Source organism: Bombina bombina, chromosome 6, assembly GCF_027579735.1.
Source record: "Bombina bombina isolate aBomBom1 chromosome 6, aBomBom1.pri, whole genome shotgun sequence".
NCBI lineage: Eukaryota > Metazoa > Chordata > Amphibia > Anura > Bombinatoridae > Bombina > Bombina bombina.
In genome coordinates, this window is record NC_069504.1 from 845,218,501 (window position 1) to 845,238,819 (window position 20,319).

The 20,319-nt window shown below is 43.2% G+C and overlaps 1 protein-coding gene across 1 annotated transcript in view; it reads left to right on the forward strand.

The window, feature by feature from the left end:
• The window catches only part of PELP1 (proline, glutamate and leucine rich protein 1), a 157,811-nt gene that overhangs the window by 33,319 nt on the left and 104,173 nt on the right, over window positions 1–20,319 (forward strand). Inside the window, exons 13-14 of the mRNA XM_053718249.1 lie at window positions 765–891; window positions 7,480–7,535. Coding sequence (XP_053574224.1) covers window positions 765–891; window positions 7,480–7,535 — 183 coding nt within the window. The remainder of the gene's footprint in view (window positions 1–764; window positions 892–7,479; window positions 7,536–20,319) is intronic.

Genomic DNA, 20,319 nt, shown 5'->3' on the forward strand with positions numbered 1-20,319 from the left:
TTCTGGTGGGTGGGGGATGAAGACATAACGCAGCACATTTGAAAGGATGTTCCTACAGCAGATTTGAATAAAGTTAATTTTTTTTCAGCTGTTTGCATTAGTACATTGTCCCATTTAATGTTTACTTTCTTTGTGTATTACTTAAAGGGCCATAATGCCCAAATGTTTAAACATTTGAAAGTGATGCATTATAGCTGTAAAAAGCTGACTAGAAAATATCACCTGAGCATCTCTATGTAAAAAAGAAAGATATTTTACCTCAAAAGTTTCTCAGTAGCCACATCCCATTTTAAAAGACTTCTAAGCAGCAAATCAGTATGTCTGTCCCTGGACAGCTAAGGGAGTGAGCTTACGTGCACACTCATCTTATTTCCCTATTCAGTGTAAGGAAGTTTACAATGAAATCTCATGAGAGTTAAGTGAAATCTCATGAGATCACAGTAAAAGAGTTCATGACCTCAGCACTGCTGATGCTGATTGGCTGCTGTTCATTTCTTCATTATTATTTTTTTAACCTGCAGATGAGCAGCAGCTGATTATAACTCTTTACACAGAACTTACTCTGATGAGCTGAGGAGAATGTGAGGTTAAATATCTTCCTTTTTTACATAGAGATGCTCAGGAGATATTTTCCTGTCAGCTTTTTGCAGTTATACTGCATAAGTTTCAAGTGATTTAGCATATGAGTATTATGTCCCTTTAAGTCCCATCTTGGTTCCCTTACTCTCTTCTTCATATGATCTAATATTATCCAATCTCTCCAGATTTCTGGGTTTGTACAGCATGGTGCAAAGAAGCAGAAGGTCTCGGAAATTGCGGATAGTGATTTCCAGAACCACAGGAAGAGAGATGTCAGCACTAACAGTGAGCTGTGTGCTGCAGCCCTGAGAGGTGAGGTTATATTGCACTTGCCTGTAATCTCCCTTCTCTCAATACACACAACATTCTACTATGTCAATCAAAAATTAAGAAAGGTGGTGCTATTGTAAGTATATTTCCACAAAAATAAAGCAAATATTCCATGCATAATATATATATATATATATATATATATATATATATATATATATATATATATATATATATATATATCTATATATATCCCGCTGAAACAATGTGGTTTTAGCTTTCTTTCTTCTGTTAAGTGTGATCAGTCCACGGGTCATCATTACTTCTGGGATATTACTCCTCCCCAACAGGAAGTGCAAGAGGATTCACCCAGCAGAGCTGCATATAGCTCCTCCCCTCTACGTCACTCCCAGTCATTCTCTTGCACCCAACGACTAGATAGGATGTGTGAGAGGACTATGGTGATTATACTTAGTTTTATATCTTCAATTAAAAGTTTGTTATTTTAAAATAGCACCGGAGTGTGTTATTACCTCTCTGGCAGAGTTTGAAGAAGAATCTACCAGAGTTTTTGCTATGATTTTAGCCGGAGTAGTTAAGATCATATTGCTGTTTCTCGGCCATCTGAGGAGAGGTAAACTTCTGATCAGGGGACAGCGGGCAGATGAATCTGCATAGAGGTATGTAGCAGCTTTTATTTTCTGACAATGGAATTGATGAGAAAATCCTGCCATACCGATATAATGTCATGTATGTATACTTTACACTTCAGTATTCTGGGGAATGGTACTTCACTAGAATTACACTGTAAGAATTACATAAAGCTGTTTAATAACTAGAAATTATGTTTAACGTTTTTGCTGGAATGTAAAATCGTTTTCATTTGCTGAGGTACTGAGTGAATAAATGTTTGGGCACTATTTTTCCACTTGGCAGTTGCTTAATCTTTTTTCTGACAGTTTCTGTTCTCTCTCACTGCTGTGTGTGAGGGGGAGGGGCCGTTTTTTGGCGCTTTTGCTACGCATCAAATATTTCAGTCAGCAGCTCATTGTATTTCCTGCATGATCCGGTTCATCTCTACAGAGCTCAGGGGTCTTCAAAACTTATTTTGAGGGAGGTAATTTCTCTCAGCAGAGCTGTGAGAATTATAGTTGACTGAGATAAAAAACGTTTATTCTGTAATTTGTTTCCTGCTTTCAGAATTTGTTATCTTTACTAATGGGATTAAACCTTTGCTAAAGTTGTGTTGTTTACACTATAACTGTTTTCAATTTATTAATTTTCAACTGTCATAGATCTTCTGTGCTTCTTAAAGGCACAGTACGTTTTTAATATTATTCTAATTGAATTGTATCCAAGTTGCAAGTTTATTTGCTAGTGTGTTAAACATGTCTGATTCAGAGGATGATACCTGTGTCATTTGTTGCAATGCCAAAGTGGAGCCCAATAGAAATTTATGTACTAACTGTATTGATGCTACTTTAAATAAAAGTCAATCTGTACAAATTGAACAAATTTCACCAAACAACGAGGGGAGAGTTATGCCGACTAACTCGCCTCACGTGTCAGTACCTGCATCTCCCGATCGGGAGGTGCGTGATATTGTAGCGCCGAGTACATCTGGGCGGCCATTACAAATCACATTACAGGATATGGCTACTGTTATGACTGAAGTTTTGGCTAAATTACCAGAACTAAGAGGTAAGCGTGATCACTCTGGGGTGAGAACAGAGTGCGCTGATAATATTAGGGCCATGTCAGACACTACGTCACAGGTGGCAGAACATGAGGACGGAGAACTTCATTCTGTGGGTGACGGTTCTGATCCAAACAGACTGGATTCAGATATTTCAAATTTTAAATTTAAACTGGAAAACCTCCGTGTATTACTAGGGGAGGTGTTAGCGGCTCTGAATGATTGTAACACAGTTGCAATACCAGAGAAAATGTGTAGGTTGGATAAATATTTTGCGGTACCGGCGAGTACTGAGGTTTTTCCTATACCTAAGAGACTTACTGAAATTGTTACTAAGGAGTGGGATAGACCCGGTGTGCCGTTCTCACCCCCTCCGATATTTAGAAAAATGTTTCCAATAGACGCCACCACACGGGACTTATGGCAAACGGTCCCTAAGGTGGAGGGAGCAGTTTCTACTTTAGCTAAGCGTACCACTATCCCGGTGGAGGATAGCTGTGCTTTTTCAGATCCAATGGATAAAAAATTAGAGGGTTACCTTAAGAAAATGTTTGTTCAACAAGGTTTTATATTGCAACCCCTTGCATGCATTGCGCCGATCACGGCTGCAGCGGCATTCTGGATTGAGTCTCTGGAAGAGAACATTAGTTCAGCTACTCTGGACGACATTACGGACAGGCTTAGAGTCCTTAAACTAGCTAATTCATTCATTTCGGAGGCCGTAGTACATCTTACTAAACTTACGGCGAAGAATTCAGGATTCGCCATTCAGGCACGCAGGGCGCTGTGGCTAAAATCCTGGTCAGCTGATGTTACTTCTAAGTCTAAATTGCTTAATATACCTTTCAAGGGGCAGACCTTATTCGGGCCCGGGTTGAAAGAGATTATCGCTGACATTACAGGAGGTAAAGGCCATGCCCTGCCTCAGGACAAAGCCAAAGCTAAGGCTAGACAGTCTAATTTTCGTTCCTTTCGTAATTTCAAAGCTGGAGCAGCATCAACTTCCTCTGCACCAAGACAGGAAGGAGCTGTTGCTCGCTACAGACAAGGCTGGAAACCTAACCAGTCCTGGAACAAGGGCAAGCAGACCAGGAAACCTGCTGCTGCCCCTAAAACAGCATGAATTGAGGGCCCCCGATCCGGGATCGGATCTAGTGGGGGGCAGACTTTCTCTCTTCGCCCAGGCTTGGACAAGAGATGCCCAGGATCCCTGGGCGCTAGAGATAATATCTCAGGGATACCTTCTGGACTTCAAATACTCTCCTCCAAGAGAGAGATTTCATCTGTCAAGGTTGTCAACAATCCAGACAAAGAAAGAGGCGTTTCTACGCTGCGTACAAGAGCTCTTGTTAATGGGAGTAATCCATCCTGTTCCACGATCGGAACAGGGACAGGGGTTTTACTCAAATCTGTTTGTGGTTCCCAAAAAAGAGGGAACTTTCAGACCAATCCTGGACTTAAAGATCCTAAACAAATTCCTAAGAGTTCCATCGTTCAAGATGGAGACTATTCGGACAATTTTACCTATGATCCAAGAGGGTCAGTACATGACCACTGTAGATTTAAAAGATGCCTACCTTCACATACCGATTCACAAAGATCATTACCGGTACCTAAGGTTTGCCTTCCTAGACAGGCATTACCAGTTTGTGGCTCTTCCATTCGGATTGGTTACAGCTCCAAGAATCTTCACAAAGGTTCTGGGTGCTCTTCTGGCGGTACTAAGACCGCGGGGAATCTCGGTAGCTCCATACCTAGACGACATTCTGATTCAAGCTTCAAGCTTTCAAACTGCCAAGTCTCATACAGAGTTAGTACTGGCATTTCTAAGGTCACATGGATGGAAGGTGAACGAAAAGAAAAGTTCACTCGTTCCACTCACAAGAGTTCCCTTCCTGGGGACTCTTATAGATTCTGTAGAAATGAAGATTTACCTGACAGAGGACAGGCTAACAAGACTTCAAAGTGCTTGCCGCACCCTTCATTCCATTCAACACCCGTCAGTGGCTCAATGCATGGAGGTAATCGGCTTAATGGTAGCGGCAATGGACATAGTACCCTTTGCACGCTTACACCTCAGACCACTGCAACTGTGCATGCTAGGTCAGTGGAATGGGGATTACTCAGACTTATCCCCTTCTCTGAATCTGGATCAAGAGACCAGAAATTCTCTTCTATGGTGGCTTTCTCGGCCACATCTGTCCAGGGGGATGCCATTCAGCAGACCAGACTGGACAATTGTAACAACAGACGCCAGCCTTCTAGGTTGGGGTGCCGTCTGGAATTCTCTGAAGGCTCAGGGACAATGGAGTCAGGAGGAGAGTCTCCTGCCAATAAACATTCTGGAATTGAGAGCAGTTCTCAATGCCCTCCTGGCTTGGCCCCAGTTGACAACTCGGGGGTTCATCAGGTTTCAGTCGGACAACATCACGACTGTAGCTTACATCAACCATCAGGGAGGGACAAGAAGCTCCCTAGCTATGATGGAAGTATCAAAGATAATTCGCTGGGCAGAGTCTCACTCTTGCCACCTGTCAGCAATCCACATCCCGGGAGTGGAGAACTGGGAGGCGGATTTCTTAAGTCGTCAGACTTTTCATCCGGGGGAGTGGGAACTCCATCCGGAGGTCTTTGCCCAAATACTTCGACGTTGGGGCAAACCAGAGATAGATCTCATGGCGTCTCGACAGAACGCCAAGCTTCCTCGTTACGGGTCCAGATCCAGGAGCAGTCCTGATAGATGCCCTGACAGCACCTTGGGACTTCAGGATGGCTTACGTGTTTCCACCCTTCCCGATGCTTCCTCGATTGATTGCCAGAATCAAACAAGAGAGAGCATCAGTGATTCTAATAGCTCCTGCGTGGCCACGCAGGACTTGGTATGCAGACCTGGTGGACATGTCATCCTGTCCACCTTGGTCTCTACCTCTGAAACAGGACCTTCTGATACAGGGTCCCTTCAAACATCAAAATCTAACTTCTCTGAAGCTGACTGCTTGGAAATTGAACGCTTGATTTTATCAAGACGTGGGTTTTCCGAGTCAGTTATTGATACCTTAATACAGGCTAGGAAGCCTGTTACCAGAAAGATTTACCATAAGATATGGCGTAAATACCTATATTGGTGTGAATCCAAAGGTTACTCTTGGAGTAAGGTTAGGATTCCTAGGATATTGTCTTTTCTACAAGAAGGTTTAGAAAAGGGTTTATCTGCTAGTTCATTAAAGGGACAGATCTCAGCTCTGTCCATTCTGTTACACAAACGTCTGTCAGAAGTTCCTGACGTCCAGGCTTTTTGTCAGGCTTTGGCCAGGATTAAGCCTGTGTTTAAAACTGTTGCTCCACCATGGAGTTTAAACCTTGTTCTTAATGTTTTACAGGGCGTTCCGTTTGAACCCCTTCATTCCATTGATATAAAGTTGTTATCTTGGAAAGTTCTATTTTTAATGGCTATTTCCTCGGCTCGAAGAGTCTCTGAATTATCAGCCTTACATTGTGATTCTCCTTATTTGATTTTTCATTCGGATAAGGTAGTTCTGCGTACTAAACCTGGGTTCTTACCTAAGATAGTTACTAACAGGAATATCAATCAAGAGATTGTTGTTCCTTCCTTGTGCCCAAATCCTTCTTCGAAGAAGGAACGTCTACTGCACAACCTGGATGTAGTCCGTGCTCTAAAATTTTACTTACAGGCAACTAAGGAATTTCGACAAACGTCTTCTCTGTTTGTCGTTTACTCTGGGCAGAGGAGAGGTCAAAAAGCTTCTGCTACCTCTCTTTCTTTTTGGCTTCGTAGCATAATTCGTTTAGCTTATGAGACTGCTGGACAGCAGCCTCCTGAAAGAATTACAGCTCATTCTACTAGAGCTGTGGCTTCCACTTGGGCCTTCAAGAATGAGGCCTCTGTTGAGCAGATTTGCAAGGCTGCAACTTGGTCTTCGCTTCATACTTTTTCCAAATTTTACAAATTTGACACTTTTGCTTCATCGGAGGCTATTTTTGGGAGAAAGGTTCTTCAGGCAGTGGTTCCTTCTGTATAAAGAGCCTGCCTATCCCTCCCGTCATCCGTGTACTTTTGCTTTGGTATTGGTATCCCAGAAGTAATGATGACCCGTGGACTGATCACACTTAACAGAAGAAAACATAATTTATGCTTACCTGATAAATTCCTTTCTTCTGTAGTGTGATCAGTCCACGGCCCGCCCTGTTTTTTAAGGCAGGTAAATATTTTTTAATTTATACTCCAGTCACCACTTCACCCTTGGCTTTTCCTTTCTCGTTGGTCCTTGGTCGAATGACTGGGAGTGACGTAGAGGGGAGGAGCTATATGCAGCTCTGCTGGGTGAATCCTCTTGCACTTCCTGTTGGGGAGGAGTAATATCCCAGAAGTAATGATGACCCGTGGACTGATCACACTACAGAAGAAAGGAATTTATCAGGTAAGCATAAATTATGTTTTTCACTTGCCAGTGTGTTTAAAAACGTCTTTGAACAAACATATATTAGGGGTGCAATAGTTCTACGTTTAGTTTCACTCACACAGCACAGTATTCAATAAATACTGTACCTGTAAAATAGTGACAATTACTGTAGTAAAATTTGCCAGACTATATCACTGAGACACAGATTGCACTGTAATGATGTAAACAGTGAACCAAGCATAACAAAATGGTGCCAGTCACTTTTCTCGCAATCTCACGATAATTACAGCACTGTTTAAAAATTCTTGGAGGGTGAACTTCAGCTCCACAAAGCGCTGTATTAGCGTGTGTCTAATTAATTTATTTGAGAGGACTTGATCATGAATAAAACCATAAAACCTAGTAAATAATAGTATGTCTCTCTTCTGTCTTTGTTACACAGTAAAGTCAAATGCACAAACGTCCATCTCATAGAAACTTGTATAACAGACTACCCCTTTTTTACTTTCCCAGGTCTTTGCTGTATCATTCTTCATTGTGGATCATTAATTAAAGAAGATACTCACAGAGTAAGTGGCACCCACAACTGTGTTTTGCAAGTTTGTTACATACACACTTTTAGTGTAAAACATTTAGACTATAATGTTGAAATGAAAATTATGCAATTTATAAAGTAAGCACACTCCCAGCTTCCAACATAAACTACTAAACTACAGCAGTTTTGCATGTGAATGCATGATAAAAAGACAATGCAATACCACTTAGTCTTTACTTCAAATGAGTAGTAGATTTTCTTCTGACAAATTTTAACGTTATGTCTATTTCCACTCCTCCTGTACCATGTGACAGCCATCAGCCAATCACAAATGCATATACGTATATTCTGTAAATTTCTTCCACATGCTCAGTAGGAGCTGGTGACTCAAAAAGTGTAAATAAAAAATAATCTGCACATTTTGTTTATGGAAGTAAATTGAAAAGTCATTTAAAATTGCTTGCTCTATCTGAATCATGAAAGTTTAATTTCTCTTGTAAGGTGTATCCAGTCCACGGATCATCCATTACTTATGGGATATTCTCCTTCCCAACAGGAAGTTGCAAGAGGATCACCCACAGCAGAGCTGTCTATATAGCTCCTCCCCTAACTGCCATACCCAGTCATTCTCTTGCAACTCTCGACAAGCATGGAAGCAGTAAGAGAGATGTGGTGAAACTTAGTTGTTTTTTTTCTTCAATCAAAAGTTTATTTTTAAATGGTACCGGAGTTGTACTATTTTTGTCCCAGGCAGAAAATAGAAGAAGAATCTGCCTGTGGTCTCTAATGATCTTAGCAGGTTGTAACTAAGATCCATTGCTGTTCTCACACATAACTGAAGAGAGAGGTAACTTCAGCTGGGGAATGGCGTGCAGGTTATCCTGCTATGAGGTATGTGCAGTTAAAACTTTTTCTAGAGGATGTAAATGCTAGAAAATGCTGCTGATACCAGATTTATTTAAGGTAAGCCTGATTACAGTGATTTAATAGCGACTGGTATCATGCTTACTGTCAGAGGTAATACTCTTATGAATTTTCAATTCCTGTCATATAAAACGTTTGCTGGGACAGTTTAAAAGTTTTTATATATGTTTGGTGATAAAACTTTATTGGGGCCTAGTTTTTTTCCACATGGCTGGCTTAAATTTGCCTAGAAACAGTTTTCTTAGGCCTCCCACTGTGTAGACATGAGTGGGAGGGGCCTAATTTAGCGCTTAATTGCGCAGTAACTTTTACAGACTGAGACATCCAGCTTTCCTGAAGGAGTCCCCTGAATGCTATAGGACCTCTCTGAAGGGTTTTTAGGCTTTGCAAAGTCGTTTGTATGGCAAGGTAGGGCCACAGCAGAGCTGTGGCAGTTTGTTGTGATTGTTAAAAAAACGTCTGTCATTTTTTTTTTATCCGTTTTTTGAACTAAGGGGTTAATCATCCATTTGCAAGTGGATGCAATGCTCTGTTAGCTTATTATACACACTGTAAAAATTTCGTTTGATTTACTGCTTTTTTTCACTGTTTTTCAAATTCTGACCTTTTTTATTTTTCTTAAAGGCACAGTACCGTTTTTATTTTTGCTTGTTAACTTGATTTAAAGTGTTTTCCAAGCTTGCTGGTCTCATTGCTAGTCTGTTTAAACATGTCTGACATAGAGGAAACTCCTTGTTCATTATGTTTAGAAGCCATGGTGGAACCCCCTCTTAGAATGTGTACCAAATGTACTGATTTCACTTTAAGTAATAAAGACCATATTCTGTCTTTAAAAATTTTATCACCAGAGGAATCTGACGAGGGGGAAGTTATGCCACGTGTCAGACCCTTTGAATCCCGCTCAAGGGACTCACGCTCAAGTGGCGCCAAGTACATCTAGCGCGCCCATGGTGTTTACTTTACAAAACATGCCGGCAGTCATGGATAATACACTGTCAGCGGTATTATCCAGAATACCTGGGTTACGAGGAAAGCGAAACGGCTCTGGAGTTAGAAGAAATACAGAGCATACTGACGCTTTAGTAGCTATGTCTGATACCCCCTCACAATATGCAGAAGCTGAGGAAGGAGAGCTTTCTGTGGGTGATTTTTCTGACTCAGGGAAGAGGATTCAACCTGATTCTGATATGTCAACATTTAAATTTAAGCTTTAACACCTCCGCGTGTTGCTCAGGGAGGTTTTAGCTGCTCTGAATGACTGTGATACAATTGCAGTGCCAGAGAAATTGTGTAGATTGGATGAATACTATGCAGTGCCGGTGTGCTCTGATGTTTTTCCAATACCTAAAAGGTTTACAGAAATTATTACTAAGGAATGGGATAGACCAGCCGTTCTCTCCCCCTCCTATTTTTAAGAAAATGTTTCCAATATATGCCACCACACTGGACTTATGGCAGACGGTCCCTAAGGTGGAGGGAGCAGTTTCTACCCTAGCTAAACGTACTACTATCCCTGTCGAGGACAGTTGTGCTTTCTCAGATCCAATGGATAAAAAGTTAGAGGGTTACCTTAAGAAAATGTTTATTCAACAAGGTTTTATTCTACAGCCCCTTGCATGCATTGCCCCTGTCACTGCTGCTGTGGCTTTCTGGTTTGAGTCTCTGGAAGAGGCTTTACAGGTAGAGACCCCATTGGATGATATACTTGACAAGCTTAGAGCACTTAAGCTAGCCAATTCTTTTGTTTCTGATGCCATTGTTCATTTGATTAAACTAACGGCTAAGAATTCTGGTTTTGCTATTCAGGCGCGTAGGGCGCTATGGCTTAAATCATGGTCAGCTGACGTTACTTCAAAGTCTAAGCTGCTTAATATTCCTTTCAAGGGGCAAACCCTATTCGGGCCTGGTTTGAAGGAGATCATTTCTGATATCACTGGAGGAAAAGGTCATGCCCTTCCTCAGGATAGGTCCAAATCAAGGGCCAAACAGACTAACTTTCGTGCCTTTCGAAACTTCAAGGCGAGTGCGGCATCAACTTCCTCTAATACAAAACAAGAGGGAACTTTTGCCCAGTCCAAGTCGGTCTGGAGACCTAACCAGACCTGGAACAAAGGTAAGCAGGCCAAAAAGCCTGCTGCTGCCTCTAAGACAGCATGAAGGATTGGCCCCCTATCCGGTAACGGATCTAGTAGGGGGTAGACTTTTGATCTTCGCCCAGGCTTGGGCAAGAGATGTCCAGGATCCCTGGGCGTTGGAAATTGTATCCCAGGGATATCTTCGGGACTTCAGAGCTTCTCCTCCAAAAGGGAGATTTCACCTTTCACAATTATCTGCAAACCAGATAAAGAGAGAGGCATTTTACACTGGGTTCAAGACCTCCTAGTTATGGGAGTGATCCATCCAGTTCCAAGGGAGGAACAGGGACAGGGATTTTATTCAAATCTGTTTGTGGTTCCCAAAAAAGAGGGAACCTTCAGACCAATCTTAGATCTCAAGATCTTAAACAAATTCCTCAGGGTCCCATCATTCAAGATGGAAACTATTCGTACCATCCTTCCTATGATCCAGGAGGGTCAATACATGACTACAGTGGATTTAAAGGATGCTTATCTTCACATTCCGATACACAAAAATCATCATCGGTTTCTCAGGTTTGCCTTCCTAGACAGGCATTACCAGTTTGTGGCTCTTCCCTTTGGGTTAGCTACAGCCCCAAGAATCTTTACGAAGGTTCTGGGGTCACTTCTGGCGGTCCTAAGGCCGCGGGGCATAGCAGTGGCCCCTTAGACGACATTCTGATACAGGCGTCAAATTTCCAAATTGCCAAGTCTCATACGGACATAGTTCTGGCATTTCTGAGGTCGCATGGGTGGAAAGTGAACAAAGAAAAGAGTTCTCTATCCCCTCTCACAAGAGTCTCCTTTCTGGGAACTCTAATAGATTCTGTAGAAATGAGGATTTACCTGACGGAGTCCAGGTTATCAAAACTTCTAAATTCCTGCCGTGTTCTTTATTCCACTTCTCGCCCTTCGGTGGCTCAGTGTATGGAAGTAATCGGCTTAATGGTAGCGGCAATGGACAGTGCCGTTTGCCCGCCTACATCTCAGACCGCTGCAACTCTGCATGCTCAGTCAGTGGAATGGGGATTACACAGATTTGTCCCCTCTACTAAATCTGGATCAAGAGACCAGGGATTCTCTCCTCTGGTGGCTATCTCGGGTCCATCTGTCCAAAGGTATGACCTTTCGCAGGCCAGATTGGACAATTGTCATGACAGATGCCAGCCTTCTAGGCTGGGGGGCAGTCTGGAACTCCCTGAAGGCTCAGGGATCGTGGACTCAGGAGGAGACACTCCTTCCGATAAACATTCTGGAACTAAGAGCGATATTCAATGCTCTTCAGGCTTGGCCTCAGCTAGCGACAATGAGGTTCATCAGATTTCAGTCGGACAACATCACGACTGTGGCTTACATCAACCATCAAGGGGGAACAAGGAGTTCCCTAGCGATGTTGGAAGTTTCAAAGATAATTCGCTGGGCAGAGATTCACTCTTGCCACCTATCAGCTATCCATATCCCAGGTGTAGAGAACTGGGAGGCGGATTTTCTATGTCGTCAGACTTTTCATCCGGGGGAGTGGGAACTCCATCTGGAGGTGTTTGCACAATTGATTCATCGTTGGGGCAAACCAGAACTGGATCTCATGGCGTCTCGCCAGAACGCCAAACTTCCTTGTTACGGATCCAGGTCCAGGGATCCCAAGGCGACGCTGATAGATGCTCTAGCAGCACCTTGGTCCTTCAACCTGGCTTATGTGTTTCCACCGTTTCCTCTGCTCCCTCGTCTGATTGCCAAAATCAAGCAGGAGAGAGCATCAGTGATCTTGATAGCGCCTGCGTGGCCACGCAGGACTTGGTATGCAGATCTGGTGGACATGTCATCCTTTCCACCATGGACTCTGCCTCTGAGACAGGACCTTCTACTTCAGGGTCCTTTCAACCATCCAAATCTAATTTCTCTGAGACTGACTGCCTGGAGATTGAACGCTTGATTTTATCAAAGCGTGGCTTCTCCGAGTCAGTCATTGATACCTTAATTCAGGCACGAAAGCCTGTCACTAGGAAAATCTATCATAAGATATGGCGTAAATATCTCTATTGGTGTGAATCCAAGGGTTTCTCGTGGAGTAAGGTCAGGATTCCCAGGATATTATCTTTTCTCCAAGACGGATTGGAAAAAAGATTGTCAGCTAGTTCTTTAAAGGGACAAATTTCTTTATTCAGAATCAAGCCTGTGTTTAAACCTGTTGCTCCGCCATGGAGTTAAAATTTGGTTCTTAAAGTTCTTCAAGGGGTTCCGTTTGAACCTCTTCATTCCATAGATATCAAGCTTTTATCTTGAAAAGTTCTATTTTTGGTAGCTATTTCCTCGGCTCGTAGAGTTTCCGAGTTATCTGCCTTACAATGAGATTCCCCTTATCTGATCTTCCATGCAGATAAGGTAGTTTTGTGTACCAAACCTGGGTTTTTACCTAAGGTGATATCTAATAAGAATATCAATCAAGAGATTGTTGTTCCATCGTGTCCTAATCCTCCTTCAAAGAAGGAGCGTCTATTACACAATCTTGACGTGGTTCGTGCTTTAAAGTATTATTTACAAGCTATTAAAGATTTTCGTCAAACATCTGCTTTGTTTGTTGTCTACTCTGGACAGAGGAAAGGCCAAAAGGCTTCGGCAACTTCTCTTTCGCTTTGGCTAAGAAGTATAATACGCTTAGCTTATGAGACTGCTGGCCAGCAGCCTCCTGAGAGGATTACAGCTCATTCTACTAGAGCTGTGGCTTCCACATGGGCCTTTAAAAATGAGGCTTCTGTTGAACAGATTTGCAAGGCGGCGACTTGGTCTTCGCTTCATACTTTTTCAAAATTCTATAAATTTGATACTTTTGCTTCTTCGGAGGCTATTTTTGGGAGAAAGGTTTTACAGGCAGTGGTACCTTCCGTTTAAGTACCTGCCTTGTCCCTCCCTTCATCCGTGTACTTTAGCTTTGGTATTGGTATCCCACAAGTAATGGATGATCCGTGGACTGGATACACCTTACAAGAGAAAACAAAATTTATGCTTACCTGATAAATTTATTTCTCTTGTGGTGTATCCAGTCCACAGCCCGCCCTGTCATTTTAAGGCAGGTATTTTTTAACTTTAAACAACAGTCACCTCTGCACCCTATGGTTTCTCCTTTCTCTTGCTTGTCTTCGGTCGAATGACTGAATATGGCAGTTAGGGGAGGAGCTATATAGACAGCTCTGCTGTGGGTGATCCTCTTGCAACTTCCTGTTGGGAAGGAGAATATCCCACAAGTAATGGATGATCCGTGGACTGGATACACCACAAGAGAAATAAATTTATCAGGTAAGCATAAATTATGTTTTTGACGTGGGCTCTATCTGAATCATAAAAGTATTAATAGTCTTTTAGCTACATTGGCACAACTCAATGCAATCAATTGGTACAGATATATAATATCATATATAACTACGTGCAGAAGGGAAGTTTTACACCTAAATGCAAATTACAAGTTGTTGTCCACATTATACCAAATATACACACATAGAAATCCCCCAAGGCAGAACATCATGTGATCTGAAATGTCATTGCATTAAATGCAACATGTCTATAGAAAGAACGGGACACATACAGGAACTGTTATCGCTTTAGTTTTGCAGCACTGCCCTATATCGGGCTGTTATCTTCAAGCAGCGCTGTGCTCTGACTGCACTGTGTAAATGTTCCTTAAGGTTCCATATCAGGCTGTTCTCTTCAAACATCACTGTGGTCTGGCTAGACTGGGTATGTTTTCCTTAACACAGTTCAGCCAGCTCAAAGTGCCATTTGGAGAGAACTGTCAAATATGGAGCAGCGCAGCAAAGTGTGGGTGCATTGATTGATGACTGGCTCTCAGGGACTTTTTCAACTCCCTTCCCCTAGACTTTCCTGGTCTTTAAAGTTGTGACTCCTGAATGTAAGACGTTCTTGTGAGCAATGCACCTTATTTATTACTACATTTTTACCTGATACGGTAATTGTGAGCAAAGGAAACAAAATTATTCAAGAAACTTTTTAAAAACTTAACAATTTTTTTTCCCTCTGCAACTAATTTACAATGCAATTTTCAACTGCTGCAATATATTATAAAACTTTTAAAAATTGCTTTATTCTCTAGTTAATCAACACATGGCAGTTGAGCTGGTAATTTAGGGTAATTGCCTAATTTAAAATTGAATTTAAAAATTATCTGCAGAAAATGTCACACAAAAAAAAATCTTGCTCGGTGCAGTGGGTGTATGTATGTGCCTCATGAGGTGACATTGAATGATGCAGTGCTAAGTGGTAAAGGTGCTTCCTCGTTGTCTAAAGTGTTGGTGAGGGGCTTTTATGTGGTCTGTATTTCAGGCCCTCCATTTACAGGGACATGAGTCCTCGTTTGATACCCCTGAAAGATGCATGTGATCTCTTTAAAAATGAACACCTGAAGTAGCAGTTAACCATTTTGCCTGAGGGGGCTCAAGCACAACCACTACTTTCCCTCTCATTTGAGCTAAAGGAACAAATAACCCATTATTTGAAAGAGGGGAGAAGCCCTCTTTTGAGTGAAGGGTCACATGTACCTTTTAATTTGTAGGTGATCAAAATGGTAATGATGATTGTCTGTACCAACCAGACACCAGAGTGTGATGATTGAGGGGATAGGTCCCTATTTTGGATTAAGGAAAGCTCTGTCATTGGTTTGATTAAAGTCAAAGCAGAGCAAGAAGCCCGCCGAGACGAAATCGACATGATGGGGCGGCCCCCGACCGGTATCTGGTTCACGTGGGGGGCAGATTATCTCTATTCTCAGACGCATGGTTACAGGACGTTCAGGACCCTTGGGTTCTAGAAGTGGTCTCCCAGGGTTATAGGATAGGGTTCAGATCCCATCTGCCCGAGGGCAGATTCCTCCTGTCAAACCTGTCTTCAAGACCAGAGAAGAGAGAGGCCTTTCTTGAGTGTGTGAGATATCTCGCCTCTCTCGGGGTTATCGTACCAGTACCCCTGGCAGAAAGGGGTCTAGGGTACTATTCCAACCTTTTTGTGGTTCCAAAGGAGGAGGGCACGTTCCGCCCGATTCTGGACCTAAAGTGTTTAAACAAGTCTGAGTGTTCCATCGTTCAAAATGGAAGTGATCAGATCTATTCTGCCCCTAGTTCATGACGACTATAGACTTGAAGGACGCTTACCTTCATGTGCCAATCCACAGGGAACACTTCAGGTTCCTAAGATTTGCATTTCTGGACCAACACTTCGTGGCCCTTCCTTTTGGTCTGACGACGGCCCCGAGAGTCTTCACAAAGGTTCTAGGGGCGCTGCTTTTAGTGGCCAGATCCAGGGGCATTGCGGTGGAGCCTTACCTGGACGACATCCTAGTTCAGGCGCCGTCGCTCAGCCTCGCAGAGGATCATTCGAGGGCCCTTCTGCTCCAATCTCACAGTTGGAAGATCAACTCAGGAAAGAGTTCCCTGGTTCCCAGCAACAGGGTGGAGTTCCTGGGCACGATAATAGACTCTATCTCCATGAAGATATTTCTCACAGATCTGCGAAGCTTGCGTCCACCTGTCTTGCCCTTCAGTCCTCCTCCAAGCCCATCGGTGGCTCAATGTACGGAGGTGATAGGTCTCATGGTGTCAAGCATAGATGTCATCCCATTCGCCAGGTTCCACCTCGGACCTCTTCAATTGTGTATGTTGAGACAGTGGAACGGCGATCATTCAGATCTATCACAGCCGATATCCCTGGAGGCTCGGACTCGGAACTCCCTCTCTTGGTGGATTCGTCCGGAGCAACTGTCCATGGGGACATCCTTCTTGAGACTGTCCTGGGAGATTGCTACCACGGACGCCAGTTTGTCAGGATGGGGAGCTGTTTGGGGTTCCAGGATGGTACAAGGAAAATGGTCCTGGGAGGAGTCTCCTTCCGATCAACATCCTAGAACAACGAGCAATCTACAATGCTCTGAAGGCTTGGCCTTCTCTGTGGTCGGTCAGTTTCATCAGATTCCAGACCGACAACATTACCTCTGTGGCTTACATCAACCATCAGGGTGGTACGATGAGGGAGGTGTCTTGGATTCTGGAGTGGGCGGAGCCCCATGACTGCTCGCTCTCAGCGATTCACATTCCAGGTGTGGACAACTGGGAGGTGGACTTTCTCAGCCAACAGTCCTTCCATCCGGGGGAATGGTCTCTTCACCCCGAAGTGTTTGCAGAGATTTGTCACAGATGGGGAACGCCGTAGATAGATACGGGTCGAGGTCCAGGGATCCCCAGGCAGAGCTGAAAGATGTCTTCAGGGATCTGCTGTCACATGGCCCCTTTGAGCATCAAAATCTAGATTCTCTGAGGCTGACTGCGTGGAGATTGAACGCCTAGTCTTAGTTAAGAGAGGCTTTTCTGAAAGTGTGGTTGATACTCTAATTCAGGTAAGAAAGCCAGTCACTCATCGCTTTTCCATTTTCTGACCGTTTGGGACCAGGCCTTTTTTGTACATTTCTGAAGTGTTTGTGTTTAGCTGTAATTTTCCCCTTACTCATTTGCTGTACCCACACATATCATATACAGTTTTTCTCGCCATTAACTGGACTTTCTAAAGATACCATTATGTTCATCATCCTATATAATAAATGGCCAAGTATGTTTGTCAGATGCAGTCATGACCGACGGGAGCGTCGCAATGGGGGCGTGGCCGGGCGGGGTGCCATGATGGGGGCGTGGCCAGAGAGTCAAAGGGTTTGACAGACAGAGCCAGAGGGGGAGCAAGAGAGGGGGGAAAGAGCCAAATAGAGGGAGGGGGGGGGGGGAGAACCAAATAGAGCAGGGGGAAGAGAGCCAAATAGAGGGGGGGGAGAGCCAAAGAAGGGGAAGAGAGAGAGCCAAAGAGGAAAGAGAGCCAAAGAGGGGGCAGAGAGAGCGCCAAAGAGGGGGCAGAGAGAGCGCCAAAGAGGGGGCAGAGAGAGCGCCAAAGAGGGGGCAGAGAGAGCGCCAAAGAGGGGGCAGAGAGAGCGCCAAAGAGGGGGCAGAGAGAGCGCCAAAGAGGGGGCGGAGAGAGCGCCAAAGAGGGGGCGGAGAGAGAGCCAAAGAAGGGGGCGGAGAGAGAGCCAAAGAAGGGGGCGGAGAGCGCGCCAAAGAGAGGGGGCGGAGAGCGCGCCAAAGAGAGGGGGCGGAGAGCGCGCCAAAGAGAGGGGGCGGAGTGCGCGCCAAAGAGAGGGGGCGGAGAGCGCGCCAAAGAGAGGGGGGAGAGAGAGCAAGGGGTGGGACCGCTGTACTGCAAAAAAATTGCCCGTGTACACGGGCTTTAGTACTAGTATCTTAGAATTTACTATAATTTTTTTTATAAAATATGATGAAAAAATGGGGAAAAAACACACTTTTTCTAACTTTGACCACCAAAATCTGTTACACCTCTACAACCACCAAAAAACACCCATGCTAAATAGTTTTAAAATTTTGTCCTGAGTTTAGAAATACCCAATGTTTACATGTTCTTTGCTTTTTTTGCAAGTTATAGGGGAATAAATACAAGTAGCACTTTGCTATTTCTAAAGCATTTTATTTCAAAATTAGCGATAGTTTCATTGTAACACTGATATCTGTCAGGAATCTCAGAATAACCCTTCACATGTGTGTGTGTATGTATATATGTGTGTATATGTATATGTGTGTATATGTGTGTATATATATATATATATATATATATATATATATATATATATATATATATATATATATATATATATATATATATATATATATATATATATATATATATATATATATTTTATTTATTTAGTAGATAACCCAAAGTATTGATCTAGGCCCATTTTGGTATATTTCATGCCACCATTTCACCACCAAATGCGATCAAATAAAAAAAAAATCGATCACTTTTTCACAAACTTTAGGTTTCTCACTGAAATTATTTACTAACAACTTGTGCAATTATGGCACAAATGGTTGTAAATGCTTCTCTGGGACCCCCTTTGTTCAGAAATAGCAGACATATATGGCTTTGGCACTACTGTTTGGTAATTAGAAGGCCGCTAAATGCTGCTATGCTCAGCAGTGAAGGGGTTAATTAGGTAGCTTGTAGGGTTAATTTTAGCTTTAGTGTAGAGATCAGCCTCCCACCTGACACAGCCCACCCCATGACCCCCCTCAAACAGCTCCCTTCCTTCCCCCACCCCACAGTTGTCACCGCCATCTTAAGTACTGGCAGAAAGTCTGCCAGTATGAAAATAAAGGTGCTTTTTTTTGTTTGTTTTTTTAATATATATATCCCCCCTGATTCTCCCCCCCCCAACAGCTCTCTCAGCCTCCCCCCTTGACCTAATGGCCGCCATATTAGGTACTGGCAGCTTTCTGCCCGTGCCCAGTTTACAAAAAAATTTGCCCTTTGTTTCTAAAATAAACGCCCCATTTTCTGTAGTGTAGCTGGCCCTCCCCAATACACTACCCCTTTCCCCCTCCCTGATCCCTTTCCCCCCTCCCTGATCCCTTTCCCCCCTCCCTGATCCCTTTCCCCCCTCCCTGATCCCTTTCCCCCCTCCTTTGACAGTGGACATATCGTCAATGTCCATGCACGCTCCCGGAGACCCAGGAACCAGATCTGGATCTTGCACCAGCGATGGGCCGCCTACCCGCCTCCCTGCTATGGCTCCCACCCACCAACGATCAGCACCATCGCTGGCCGATGCAGAGAGGGCCACAGAGTGGCTCTCTCTGCATTGGATGCTTAAAAAATGTTATTGCAGGATGCCTCAATATCGAGGCATCACTGCAATAACATGAAAGCAGCTGGAAGCGATCATAATCTCTTCCAGCGCTTTAAAACCCAGAGAACGTACAGGGTCCTTAAGTGACATTTTTTGTAGGACGTACCACTGTACTTCCTTGGTCCTTAAAGGGACAGTATACACTCGTTTTCATATAACTGTATGTAATAGACACTACTATAAAGAATAAGATGCACAGATACCGATATAAAAATCCAGTATAAAATGGTTTAAAAACGTACTTTAGATGCTTTCAGTTTAGCTCTGTTGAAAAGGGAGTTGAAAAGCCCACTGCAAGTGGGAAATAAGACACTCCCCCCCCCCCTCCCCCTTCTTTTGCATATGAAAAGACCCTTTACACAAACAGGAGCAAGCTGGAGAAGGTAGCTGACGGTATTCAAATACATCTTTGGGGCTTGGTTAGGAGTCTGAAAATCAGAGCAATGTTCTTTAAAAATAAGCAAAATTTTAATTTAAAAAAAACAAACTTTATAAATAGATCATGTACAAAACATTTATGCAAAGAAAAGAGTGTATAATGGCCCTTTAAGGGGTTAATGATGTGTAACTTTGCTATATACTTTCATTATTTTTGTCCCCTTTACCTGGAATTGTTTTTTTGAACTCCACTGCATTTCAATAAAGTAGAGAGTGCCCCCATGTTTTCTATTTACGCCTCTCTCCTGTTGAGGACAATTATTGACAGACATAAAACAAGCAGGAAAAATGAGCAAACAGTGGAATATGTAATTGTCAAGTAATTGTTGTTTGCAATCTCTTTTATTACCAGATTTATATCTGTCCCTAATTGTCCTCCGCAAAAGAGAGAGGTGAATAGAAAACTTAAGATCAAACATGGTGGTGCCCATTACTTTATTGGAACTAAAGAACATTTATAGAGACTAAGGGCTCCATGTACTAAGCCGTCAATTCATCCGTCATTTTAGACGCGGCTAAACTCGCCGTTACTCGCCGCGGGCGAAATGGTGTCCGCTGTAGCTATGTACTAATAATCCCACAATAAATAGACA